The sequence below is a fragment of the Podarcis tiliguerta genome (assembly GCF_965153285.1).
Source record: "Podarcis tiliguerta genome assembly, chromosome: 1".
Lineage (NCBI taxonomy): Eukaryota > Metazoa > Chordata > Lepidosauria > Squamata > Lacertidae > Podarcis > Podarcis tiliguerta.
In genome coordinates, this window is record NC_139534.1 from 78,480,824 (window position 1) to 78,494,577 (window position 13,754).

Below are 13,754 nucleotides of genomic sequence, written 5' to 3' on the forward strand. Positions count from 1 at the left end.
AATCAGTTTTCAATTCTGGAAATCTGGAAAACTGCAGGGGTTTTGCTCTATGAGTTTCCCTTATGCCTCCCATCTGGAGCAGCCTTTGGGTGGAGGGTCCCTCAATAGGTAATTTCTCCACAATTTGTCCCTGTAGCCTTTACATACACACACACCCTCACTCTACAGTTGGGGCAAGCATTTCCTTTGCCTTGCATGCCACTGTGCAGATGCTACAGCCAAAGGCCACAGCTGAAGGTTCACTGGCCACCATCCTCACTCATGAGGAGATAAGCCAATGGTGCTGAGGCAGCTTCATTGTGCCTGGCAAGAAGGTGCGCTCTCTCTCTCTCTCTCTCTCTCTGTGTGTGTGTGTGTGTGAGAGAGAGAGAGAGAGAGAGAGAGAACTAGGTGGTGGGATAACAGTATGGGAGGGGGAGTTGCTGAGTGGGAGAGGAAAGGGTATGAAGTGACCAGCAGGTTGCACTAGCAGAGCAGAGAGGGGACACCTAGAAACGGTAAGAGGAAGGCAAAACCAAAGAACAAAGGAAACAAAATCCCAAAACAAAAAAATAACTAAGGAAAACCATGAGGGGGAAAAGCAGCCGGGAGGGGGTGATTTGGAGCAGGAAAGCATTTCCCAATTCAGTGGCAGATTTGAAGGTGCAAGAGGAACTTCTACATTTCACTGGGGAGCCTGACACAAGGCATCTTCCTTGACCTATTTCTTCATCAGTCCATTAAGTTCAACAGAACTTGTTAGAAAGAAGCTTGGGATCATTCTTATTTGGATCAGGAACATATTTCACATTGCCTGCTTTTTTCTTCAAAATAAAAGCAGCTGAGTTGAACATGTCATCAACATCACAAGCAGTTTGACCCTCACAGCTTGACCGGGGAGAGACCAGATATATTTGGACTGAACAGCTTTCAGAATGGCCACTTTCGCCTAAAAATGTTGTCTGTTCTTTCACATATCTTAACCAAGGAATGGTCATCACCTGCTAAAGGAACAGGTTATTGTTATATTATCACTAAGATGAAAACCTTCACAGAGACGGGAGAGGGGTCTACTTAAGATAAACCTCCAAAAGCAAGTGGTGAATGCAGCTGAATCCAGTTGGCTTCTGAAATGTCCTGGAGTAGCTAAGAGTGATCACTGCAGATGGTGACAGCAGTCACGAAATTAAAAGACGCCTGCTTCTTGGGAGAAAAGCAATGACAAACCTAGACAGCATCTTAAAAAGCAGAGACATCACCTTGCCAACAAAGGTCCGTATAGTAAAAGCTATGGTTTTCCCAGTAGTGATATATGGAAGTGAGAGCTGGACCATAAAGAAGGCTGATCGCCGAAGAATTGATGCTTTTGAATTATGGTGTTGGAGGAGACTCTTGAGAGTCCCATGGACTGCAAGAAGATCAAACCTCTCCATTCTTAAGGAAATCAGCCCTGAATGCTCACTAGAAGGACAGATCGTGAAGCTGAGGCTCCAATACTTTGGCCACCTCAGGAGAAGAGAAGACTCCCTGGAAAAGACCCTGATGTTGGGAAAGATTGAGGGCACAAGGAAAAGGGGACGACAAACGAGATGGTTGGACAGTGTTCTTGAAGCTACCAGCATGAGTTTGACCAAAGTGCGGGAGGCAGTGGAAGAGAGGAGTGCCTGGCGTGCTCTGGTCCATGGGGTCACAAAGAGTCGGACACAACTAAACGACTAAACAACAACAACAGCTAAGAGTTGGTGCCAATAGCTTGGCTATTGATGACTTCATTGACCTTTGGTTGACCCAAGCCCTAAACTGAGTTGCTATGAGATGTCTTTTCCCAAGGCTTCAAGATTCCTGGCAGCATTCTCTGGGTTTAATGACTGGGTTTGTCACTGTAGTGACTGGCTTTTAAAAGGTCTCTTCTCCCTTGTCTAATCAGAGCAGAAAGACAACAGTTTATACAACCAGCAATTATCCGGAAACTGCCCTTTCTCAAAGTTGGTAACCTAAATCCCTGCTCCCAAAACACGATGGGGTGTGTACAGAGAGAGAGCGAGAGAGCACATGGGGAAAATAGATGAAGCAATTTATTTCAACATTAGTTCAATCACAGTTATAAATTAGAGGAATGCTTTGAAATCAGGGCAGATTGCTCTATTTAGCTTTGCTCTATTTCCACATGCCAAGGCTGTTCTATCACTAAGGAAGCAACCATAAATAAGACACAGCTCTCCTGATCAGTCCAAAACCTACTTGGATGTTTAAACACCTGGGTACATTAATCTTATATGAAATTAAATGCAATGCTGTAAAACCATCACCAACAAAAAAATCCATACATTCTGTTCAGCTATTCTTATGTAACTATATTTACTCAACACAATACAGAGAAATAACTTATGTTCACACAGCCTGCTGTAGCAAAGGGCAAACTAAACTGATTCAGCTGAATGCAGATTTTTCAAGTTTTTTTAAAAAAAGATCAGTTATAATAAGACGTTTCAGTGATTCAAAATGCTTATTGAAGTATTTTTTTAACAACCAGAAAACACACAAAATTTGAAATACAGTGGTACCTTGGGTTAAGTACTTAATTTGTTCCGGAGGTCCGTTCTTAACCTGAAACTGTTTTTAACCTGAAGCACCACTTTAGCTAATGGGGTCTCCCGCTGCCGCCGCACCGCCGGAGCATGATTTCTGTTCTCATCCTGTAGCTAAGTTCTTAGCCCAAGGTACTATTCCCTGGGTTAGCGGAGTCTGTAACCTGAAGTGTATGTAACCCGAGGTACCACTGTAGAAGAATACCAGGTATAGCTCAAAAAAATAGTAAAGATCTTGAGCTAACAAGGTTGGGTGGGACTTGTGCTCAAAGCTCTATCTTCAAAATCCACCCACCCATCAGCCCTAACTCCCGCTTTCCTTGTTCATAAAGAAGTATAAATTTCTCTTACTTTTAGTGATTGGGTCTTACTACAGATCAATCAAGGGAACAATGTGCTCCTCTCTCCTTCTGTGTTCTCCCACCCATACACAATTAAACACCATACAGAATTAAACAGTACATGTATGTTTGTGCATGCAATAGTAAACATACAATAAGAGTACTCAGCTACAACATTTCTACTGCATATTTCAACAAAGCAAAAGGCCAAAACTGAAAATATTCAGGTATTAGTCCATTGCAGAGTTTTAGAAATGAAAAACCACTTTCAATACAGCCTAGAAACTCACTGAAATCCAGGGCAGGTGCTGTGTGAATTTTGGTGTGTGTGTGGGGGGGGACGACATTCTTGTATGTGGGTCCCACCTACAGCCTGAAGTGGTACAGTTGCCTCAGTGAGAATTATGCCATTGGTTCCATATTTCCCCACAACCATATGCCTCTAAAAACCTTAAGGATACTCTGTATTGGAGAACAAATATATATATGAAACACAGCAGTTTTCATAGCTCCCTATATATGCAGCTTCAGTTATTGCAGCATTGTCTCTCTCTACCCCCAGTTGCCAACATTTACTTTAAAAGAATGACTAATTCAGTTCTGTTAAAACATTTTAGATCAGTTACCACTGCTTTTTATGTATACATGGAAAAATCTAAGAATGCTTCTAAGAGGAACCACCTAGTATTGACATGCTTCTGTTTTGTACATAAACAATGCCACCTAGTGATCATCTACAAAACTGAACTGTTTGGGGAAAATAATGCATTTCTAATTGTTCCTGCTAAGCATTTGATGCAGCAGACTATGGCTACAAAATCTTGTGAAACAATAAATTTAAGAAGGACTCTATTGTTTTAAGTATAGGAATAGCTGCTATGTAATGCACAGGCTGCTAATGTACAGCATTTTGGAAAATTGGAGAGGACACTTAAACAGGGAACAGCAGCTGGTGCCCCTGAATGCCTTAAAGACAATAAGGAGACTTAGATTGAAATCCTATACACACCTACATTTTCTGTTGTCTGTCTACTAATATGCATCCTCTACAATGCCCTGGATCTAACATACCCTGGGCCCAAGGCCATGGGACAAAAATGGTGGCCATTACAATTGATATTTGAATACATATTTGAATAAATGATCCTCTTTATCTAGGGCATGGAGGGAGAGGGATCTTCTGAGGTATTTTGGCTTGGTTCTAAATATTCTTCTGCTTAAATTTCCCCCCCTAAGTTACTACAATGCAGCTCAGATTCTAAAGCTGAGGCTCCAATACTTTGGCCACCTCATGAGAAGAGATGACTCCCTGGAAAAGACCCTGATGTTGGGAAAGATGGGCACAAGGAGAAGGGGAAGACAGAGGACAAGATGGTTGGACAGTGTTCTCGAAGGTACCAGCATGAGTTTGACCAAACTGCGGGAGGCAGTGGAAGACAGGAGTGCCTGGCTTGCTCTGGTCCATGGGGTCACGAAGAGTCGGACACGACTAAAACGACTAAACAACAACAATGCAGCTGCAAAGGTTTGATAATTTGCCCATAGTATTGGTGTTTGGGGAGGGGAGCTAAATTCTGTCTCCCTGTACGTTTTCCTGATCTAGATGGGCATCTCCTAACTCTTGTGTTCCTTTCCCTCCATGGAGCCAGTGAGCACACTTTCCTCTACTGCAGTGGAACAGCTGTTACACACTACTCCAAAGAGTTCCAGAGGGAAAATCATTTATTGTGCCACTATCAGAGGCATTCAACTCTGTTTCTGTTACCCAGGCATTGTTTCTGTTACCCAGCAGCCCCCAACAACCCCCAGGCTTAATTAACCATGTCTTAGTGAAAGAAGCTATAAATCAGGCTTTCTCAACCTCGGCCCTCCAGATGTTTTGAAAGTACAATTCCCATCATCCCTGACCACTGGTCCTGCTAGCTAGGGATCATGGGAGTTGTAGGCCAAAAACATCTGGAGGGCCGAGGTTGAGGAAGCCTGATAAATCATCCCAACAAAGGCAGGTAGGTTTGATTTGTCATCTGATCCTCAGCTAAACTTTAGTCATTTATCAAACTTTACTTTGAACATCTTAGTGTGGAAAGCTTCAGGATGAGACTCTTAAGTTCATCAAGTTGCTTTCCCTAAAGTGAAGTTACTGGTCCTGCTTTTTCAGTGCTGTGCCACATGGCATTTTCCTCAGCTGCACAAGGTTTTTGAAGGTCTATATCCCCACAAGTGTAGGGTTTAGCATCTCCCATCTAGACTTTTGGCACTCAGCTGAAAGGAAAAAACGAGACGTCGCTGTCTTCCAGGGTAAGGGAGAATTTTTTCTTACCCATTCCTATCCTTCCTTGGCAAAACCACTGAAATATGAAGCAGCAGGATTGCCACTGGGAACAGAGCCCTGAGGTACAATGAATTAACAAGATTCAGTTGCAGACCAAACAATGTGAATTTCTAACTTCTGTGTTTTTTCTTTAAGGTGGATGTAATTTGTTTTACAATTATGCTATATAAGCGTAACTCATCTGAGATGCCCTCTGATTACAGAGAGCAATTTAACTAAGAACTGTAACTCCTGAGCTGCCCAGAGTGGCTAGGGAAACCCAGCCAGATGGGTGGGATAGAAATAATAAATAATAATTATTGTTATTATTAGTTATTATTAGTTATGTAGCCCAATCCACACTGGATGACGAACTACTACCACTATACCATGCTTTAGTTTAGATTCTTGCAATGAAGGGGGTTGGACCAGATTACCCTAGGGATCCCTTCCAAGTTCTTAATACTGTACACAGTCTCAGTAGTGCTGCAGCATGGTGCATCCTCATATCAGACGCCACTACGAGTATGGTAAGATTTTGACTTCTCTATATCCCCATCTCTTTTCCCTGTTGTCAGTTTCTGTAAAGATTTTGACATGGAAGTTTTGAAATCATACTTAAATAATTGTCTACAGATGTGAAGAGTACAGACGGGTAGGTATAAGAAAATCTGTCATGCTTGTTGCTGAATCTCTTAAACAAAGCAGCATATTTGTGGCTCTAGGATAGCTGTGTTCTCAAAGCTCACAGTGTTGCATGAATCATAAGTATTAATTATGGCCACATGGAAATATATATGTAGTTAAGTGACTGTATATAGCCACAACAAAGGAAGTTTTATGCAGGTCCTTAGTGCGTCTACTTATGCACCATATGGATGTTATTTGGCTGGTGCTTATCACAAGTCTGTAAGTATGGATAGTTTCATCCTATTCAAGCATTTCACACTATGGAGCAGTTTATACAAAATATTTCTAAAACGTATGACACAGCATCACTTGCTCCCAAAGGAAGGTATTTACTGCTGAAGCAATGGTTGTACGCAGAATGCGTCTGTATGCGCATGACAAGTTAGTCTACAATATTTCTGAAGGACAGAAGGAGGGATAATTTACTGAACCAAAGCAATATTGTACCTTTCCCTCAAAAACAATAGAGGTGACTAAAGAAAACATCTGACAACTGTTCCTATCATTGCCAGTACTAGTTCACATTCCTTAGTGTTGTTAATTTTGCTTAAATGGCAATTTGGAGGTTTCTGCTCAGGTGACGTGAACCATTTGTAGCAATTTAAAAGAACTTCAATAGCCCCAGCAGATTCCATTTGTAATTCTCACTACTGTGACAAGCCCACATCTGGCCTGCACCACACTTCAGCCTATATGTGGAAATTCAATGTGGCTGAACATTAGCTCATACCAAAGCCAAAACCCTTCACACAGATGTACTGAATAAGACTAGACTGGACCCCTTCTCTATAACACCTAGTTTTCTAGAGGATCCCAGTAGCAGTTTGTGGGAGCATCTGGGCATTCAGCCAAGTCCTATTTCAGTTAAGGTTCAAAAAGAAGTGATGGGAAAGGCTACACCTTAGGAAACCAGCGTTGTATCCACATAGCTCTTGGAGGGCTATGTAACATCAGGACCTGCACCATGTTTTTGACTTATATGTAACTCGATAGCTACACACATTTAGCTAGAAAATATTTTATTATTCTTCTAAAGGAAAGATGCTGGGCTACATTTAAATAATGATCTAGGTGAGATAATGAACTATTGTGCTAGAGAAATGCTGAATTCTGTAATGTTATCTGAAACTCTCAGAGTACATTCAAACAATGTAGAAGCTTTTATACACTGCAGAGACCATAGTGTGAATTCTCATAATTTATGGAGGTTTTTGACGCTTCTCAGCTGACATCCTTTTAATAGCCCCAGAAGGTGGTATTTAATCACTAGTTACTACACTGTTCCTCCTAATTTATTTTCCAGGTTTCTTTAATAGATTTAGTCCAAGGTAATACTGACAGATTGCTTGAAAACAATTACTTGACCTTGCATTTTCTTCCAAAGCAGAAAACAAATAACAGCCATGTGATTAACTTTAATCATAGGCTACTTTTAATCCACATCTGATGCATTTTTCATAATTCCGTCTCATTTAGGACTTATTCCAAGTCTCAGTTTGTTTCTTAAAATAAAAAATAATAATTCCTATATCCACTAACAACTTCTTCTGTTTAACATTAGAACAAGCATCAAAGCAAAATACCATTATTTACAATATGTGGGAAATACGAATGTAGAGTAAGCACAATCCCAATTGCGGAGTACCTGTGACATATTTGGAGGGCAAAGGGCATTCTTTTTTAAACAACAACCTAAAAGCCAAAACAAACAGCAACAAAGAACATTTTAACAATATTAAAACATTTACTCCTTATACAAAATTCCATAAATTCAAGGATGCATTCCAAATTCCCTGTCATTTGTAGGCAAGTAAATATGTCAAACTCAGTTTAAGGCTCTGTAATGGTTCTAGGGGTTGCTCGTGTGTAAGTTGCCGTTACTCCTGGCTAGGTTGCCTGGTTGAACCCTTTCTGTCTGGACAGCCTCAAGTTCCGTGGCTGCCTCAGTCGCTGGCAGAATCCGTCAGTGGCCGTTTCTTAAACCTCTTCCAGCATAAAAGCTGTTTGACGCCTAGTCTCCTCCTCCTTTGCCTGCGCGGAAGTTTTCTGCGCAAAGTGGGTGTGGGCAGCGGAGTACTCGTGCCCTCTCCGCTGGTCTCCTGCGAAGAGTCCTGGAGCCACCTCTCTGATTCCCCCATCTGCCCCCCTTCTCCACTGGTGTTACGCTGATTTCCTTCCCCAGCGGATGGGCTACCTCTCTCCCTACTGGGACCCTCTCCACCATCCCTCTGGAGCCTCCTCTCCGCCTCCCGCTCCGATGGCAGTTCCCTGACAGGCTCATTTTCACTACACCAACTAACATCATTATACTGGCCACAATACAGCCAAAGTGATGCAATTATAGAGTTACATAATTCTCTCCAATTTAAATCAATAGAACAAAAGGTACATCAATTTGGACAGAACCATTTACATAGTGCATGTATCAAATACCCAGCAAAAGATACATACAAGTATTATACCACAGAAAAAAAATCACACATTTTATTACTTCTGTTGTAGATGTTTAACCAAACCTTTGCTTTCACATATTAGTACGGGGTGGGGTGGGGGAACCCAACCCAAATTTATAGCTGTATCTTTCTTTTAAAAAATAGCTACTCCTTCCCTGAGGGCTAAGCAATCAGTTTGAGACACACTCTTATCTTCAATTAATTATGGGGGGAGGGGAATGAACATGGAAAAATAATAGGCATTTTATATCATTTGACATGGGTTACAACGGAATATCACCATCTTACCTGGTTTGCTTTCATTTGGTTTACACTGGACTTCCTCAACACATTCTGCAGGAAACCATCCAACATGACCTCGAGTGGTGCCTTCCCAGAATCCACCCTCGCCAATGCTCAAAACTAGGCATGAAATAAGAAAACGCCATTAGATGTTTACTTCTGCATAAATTTATTTTATACACAAGCTTAAATGGTAACTTACAAGCTTAAATGCAAAGTCCCATTTAACAGTGAAGTAGGCCACATGCAATTGCACCTATAGAACCTATGATTTCCACTGTCTATGTTGGAATAAAAACTTAACAGACATGATTAGCAGTTGTAGAAATGTATAAAATTCAGAATGAACAAAAGAAAACCTCATCTGATTAAGAATTAGCAAACAGGGCAACTGTTAGCAGGTAACATGAAAAGAACTCTAAAGTGGTGCAGAACGAGCTTCTGAGCAACCTCATAGCCTAAGCATTTCCCCAAAATGAACAGTACTCAGTATTCTGCTATACTTAGAACATAACATTTGGGTAAGGAAAAATAGTACATCCCCATTCTTCAGTGAATCCTGAAGATGGAATCTAGAAAATCAGTTAATGCGCAATAGATCTGGAAGAAACTTACAGTTACTCCTTTCTTGGGGGCTAAGCTATACCATGGGTAGGTAAACTAAGGCCCAGGGGCCAGATCCGGCCCAATCACCTTCTAAATCCAGCCTACGGACGGTCCGGGAATCAGCATGTTTTTACATGAGTAGAATGTGTGCTTTTATTTAAAATGCATCTCTGGGTTATTTGTGGGGCATAGGCAGTGGCGTAGCGTGGGGGGTGCAGGGGGGGCCCGGCCGCACCGGCCGCAACATTTTGGGGGGGCACTCGCAGCGCTCTGCCCCTACCTGGCTCACTCACTCTCTCTCACTGCAGTGCTGGCTGTGCGAATCCGATCCGAGCCGCCGGGTCGCCGCCCACTGTCGGGGGGGGGGGGTGCCAGGCATGCGGTGCGGTGAGAGAGCGAGGGACTATCTGGGGGAGGGACAGTGCAGTGGGGGGCGCAAATTACTTGCCTTGCCCCGGGTGCTGACAACCCACGCTACGCTACTGGGCATAGGAATTTGTTCGTTTCCCCCCAAAAAATATAGTCCGGCTCCCCACAAGGTCTGAGGGACAGTGGACCGGCCCCTTGCTTAAAACATTTGCTGACCCTTGAGCTATACTAATTTCTTTGGGGTGGGGACTCCCAGTCAAGGCAAACTTGTATCTTCAATTAAGTAAGAAGAAATATTTCAGAGACATCAGAGAAACTACTCCAAAGTATGTACTATATGAATTGTGACCTATGGATTCTGAGCATGTCATAAACAAAGTTGCAAGCTTCATTACTTGCCGATTTAATAATATTTTTAATTAGTATGACATTAATTAGTTAATGCCAAAGACTTGGAATCTATCTTTGTTTGTGTAGGGTTGTGATGCGTCCAGAATTTCTCAGACATATACGGAATACTGCAGACGGTGGCAATGTCCGGGCGAAAATCAGTCAAATGTCCAGAAAAACCCAGACATATGGCAGCCCAGGTTTTGCCAATTCCACCCCCCTCCCCATAGCTCAGAAACAGCATTCTGCCCCCCCCACCCCCAATGTTTGTGTGAATGTAAGCTTGGGTTGATGGATAATCACATAACTTGTATACACAGCTATAATACATTTTAAAACATTTTGCTGATTCTCACAGAGGAAAATGGCAAAGCAGAGTGCATCGCGGCTAAAGCTCAAGTGTGCATAGGTGTTAAGTTGGAAATTGATCCCATGACTTGGCAAGAACTGTGAAACTGAGAGATGCAGAAAGGTGTAGAAAAAACCTTGCCATTGCTAAGGAGTTTTTTAAAAAGGTGAATTAAGACAAGCTCTTCTAAAGCTATAAAATGTTCTCAAGTCAGTCCCCGGCAACACGCAGCATGTAAGTGTCTCTTAACAAGGAAAATAACAGCTTTGGGGGGTGGAGGTAATTGTCATCAGGAAAACAGCACTTGGCAAAATGGTTCTGCCTCTGCGCTGTAGTCCTGATCTGAATCTCTCTTGCATGCATGTACACACAGACAGAGAGCTTCTAGAAATTAAAAGAGAAGGGAGATTCCATCATGGTTTCTGCTGTCATGTCTACTTAGATCCTAAGTGTAAGACTGCTGGCCCTGCTCTCAATGTTCTGGGACTTCCCTGAGCCCATCCCAATATCCATGTGTTGCCTGTGGACATCTGTACAGGGAAAGCCAATATGAATAGACCTCTCTACTGTGCTTCAACCCCAATCATGCAGGGTTCCAGCTCATATGGAAGCCTAAGCATAGAGAAGTCTACACATCTAGACTCTCCCTTGACAGATTCCTATGCTGAATACAGGAAGCTTAGAAACAGGCCCTGGGAAGTCACATAAAAGCAGCTGGAGGAAGAGGACAGGACAGAGGGTGAAAAAAAGAGTTGTGAGCGGAGCAAGGCCCTTTGAATTCTTTTTACTCCCTGGAAAACTCAACAAACCTGATCTACCTGCTACTTAGTATGGAGAGTGCAGCTGAATGGGACACAGTTGTGGGCAATCTGAAGAAGTACCATCCATTTTAAGAAAGTCTAGAGAGACTAGGATGATGTCTGCTATTCCAGGATCTCTTCTCATTGTGAGACCTTTTGTAGGTGAGCTTAGAGTTTCTTTGGACCCCGTAACTGTGTATTTTTGTAGTATTTTGTTTAAGTTGTCTTGTTGTTGCTTCAGTTTTTTGTACACCGCTTAGATATATTTTAATATGTTTTTAATATATTTAATTAAGGAATTAAATACCGTATTTTTTGCTCTATAAGACGCACTTTTTCCCTTCTAAAAAGTATGGGGAAATGTGTGTGTGCGTCTTATGGAGGGAATGCAGGCTGCGCAGCTATCCCAGAAGCCAGAACAGGAAGAGGGATTGCTGCTTTCACTGCGCAGCGATCCCTTTTGCTGTTCTGGCTTCTGAGATTCAGAATATATTTTTTCTTGTTTTCCTCCTCCAAAAACTAGGTGCGTCTTGTGGTCTGGTGCGTCTTATAGAGCGAAAAATACAGTAATCAAATCATAATGTAGCCTTATTGGAGTTCACCGATTGGGTCTGCGTTGCTCCGGGACAGGAGGAAGGAAGTCAAAATGACACCGAGGTTGGTTCAAAGAAAGAATTTATTCTGCTCTCCGGATAGCAGAAGGCACCTGCGTGGTGAGTCCACGGCAAGTACAATGACAGGTTTCATGCAGTTTATATATCCTCCAGGCACCCTCTCACTCCTCCCCTAGGAGCCCAACCATGTCGGCCTACGTACACAGGTTGACATCACATATGTTCCTGCTCTGGTACTCTCAACCATAAAAGGATCTTCCTTCCTGTACTTCTGACCATAAAAGGGTCTTCCTCTTCCTACTCTTATCTGGGACGCAGAGGTCACCATTTCCGAGAACATACTCTGGTATTATTCCCAGATGTGGGTCTGTGCGTCTTTGTGGTCAGTACATAAGATAAAGTACACACGCATCATCCCTGCTGTACTGGAACTTGGCAAGGTCATTCATTGCCGCCACAGACTGATAAGGGAGAGAGCTTTGTTCTTGTTATGGATTTACTCAACGGCTTGAGTTTATGCATTTTAGCTAAGGAAAAATAGGAATTTTGGTGCAGTTTAAAACTGCCTGTACAGTCAGTTTTTGAGTTTTGGAAACCCATTCCTTCAATAAAATTAGGAGCAGGGCCAGCAATGCACTCCTGCTTTCATTTAATCACATGGACCGTCCTTGTGATCAACTTTCATAACTTGAAAGTGTGAAGAGGCTTCTGTCTTATCTACTGATCTTTTCTACATACCATATTGGCCCAAATATAAGCCACACCTTTAAAATTCAAAGGGGGGGGGGAGATAATACCTGAATATAAGCCACTCCCTTAAAATTCTGCAAGCACTCACACCTGTTCTGTTTGACCAAATGTCTGTTTCAGCAGCGATATTGTAAAAGCCAGTTTTTGTAAGGTCGCTAATTTAAGCCACACTTTAACTTTTCACGGTCGGAATTTGGAAAAAAAGGTGAGGCTTATATTCAGGCCAATATGGTATTTTAAGAGTAAGATTTCTGATTCACTTAAATAAACCCCATTAATAGTTAAGAAACACTCACTTTATGGAATTGTTAGAACAGAGTCCCATTATAATTTTTAACATTTACATACATGACAATCCTAATTATGTTCTCATTTTTCAGATGCATGGTGAATAAAGCTGTATTCAAATAACCAGGTGATATACAGTTGAGGCTTTAAAGCTGGTTGCTACCATAGAAAGCAAGTTTTGGTGGAGAGGAAGAAGATTGAAAAAGTTTGGAACAGATTGAGCCAAAATTCAAAAAGTGTTTGATTCCAAATGTAAATAAACTGGTTTATGAAGCTGATTCCAAAATTCACTGACATCACTAAATCCACTTGGTAACAGTGGTTTTAACCAAGTAGTTGGGGTCCGTCCACACTTTTGCTTGACCTAGTATTATGTATCAATTAATTCCCCCAGGGCCAAGAGGTTTTCTCGTTCTGTGGCTGTGCCTAGCAAAAATCCAATCTGAATCCAAAGAGCTGTTGCTTAACCAAGCTTCAGTTCAGCAGGTAAGATTGGAACAACCAGAAAAGCTCTCAAGACCTGGAGGATTTAATCAGTATAATATAAGATCAAAATGTGGGTCAAGTGAAATTGGATGAGCCTTTACAGCGGTTCTCAACCTGTGGGTCCCCAGATGTTGTTGGACTACAACTCCCATCATCCCTGAGCTCTGGCCTTGCTAGCTAGGGGTTATGGGAGTTGTAGTTCAACAACATCTGGGGACCCACAGGTTGAGAAAGGCTGCATACAGATGACCAGCATGCCATTCAGTTATCTACAATTAACTTTTAAGCAGTTAAAATATTGCTGTATATTTGAATTCACCTTATTATATGAGGGGTATCTAAGATAGCAGACCAGAAAATATATAAAAATATTTTATGGGAACACCTAACAAAACATTCTGGCTGCTCACTATTCATACCTCAGATTTGTCCTGCAAACTACCATTTCTAATTTGCAA

The 13,754-nt window shown here is 42.0% G+C and overlaps 1 protein-coding gene across 8 annotated transcripts in view; it reads right to left on the reverse strand.

The window, feature by feature from the left end:
• Positions 1-13,754, reverse strand: part of SHANK2 (SH3 and multiple ankyrin repeat domains 2) — a 339,067-nt gene that overhangs the window by 179,119 nt on the left and 146,194 nt on the right. For all 8 annotated transcript variants that reach the window (XM_083408317.1, XM_083408314.1, XM_083408318.1 and 5 more), the window contains one exon: positions 8,651-8,764. In XM_083408317.1, coding sequence (XP_083264443.1) covers positions 8,651-8,764 — 114 coding nt within the window. The remainder of the gene's footprint in view (positions 1-8,650; positions 8,765-13,754) is intronic.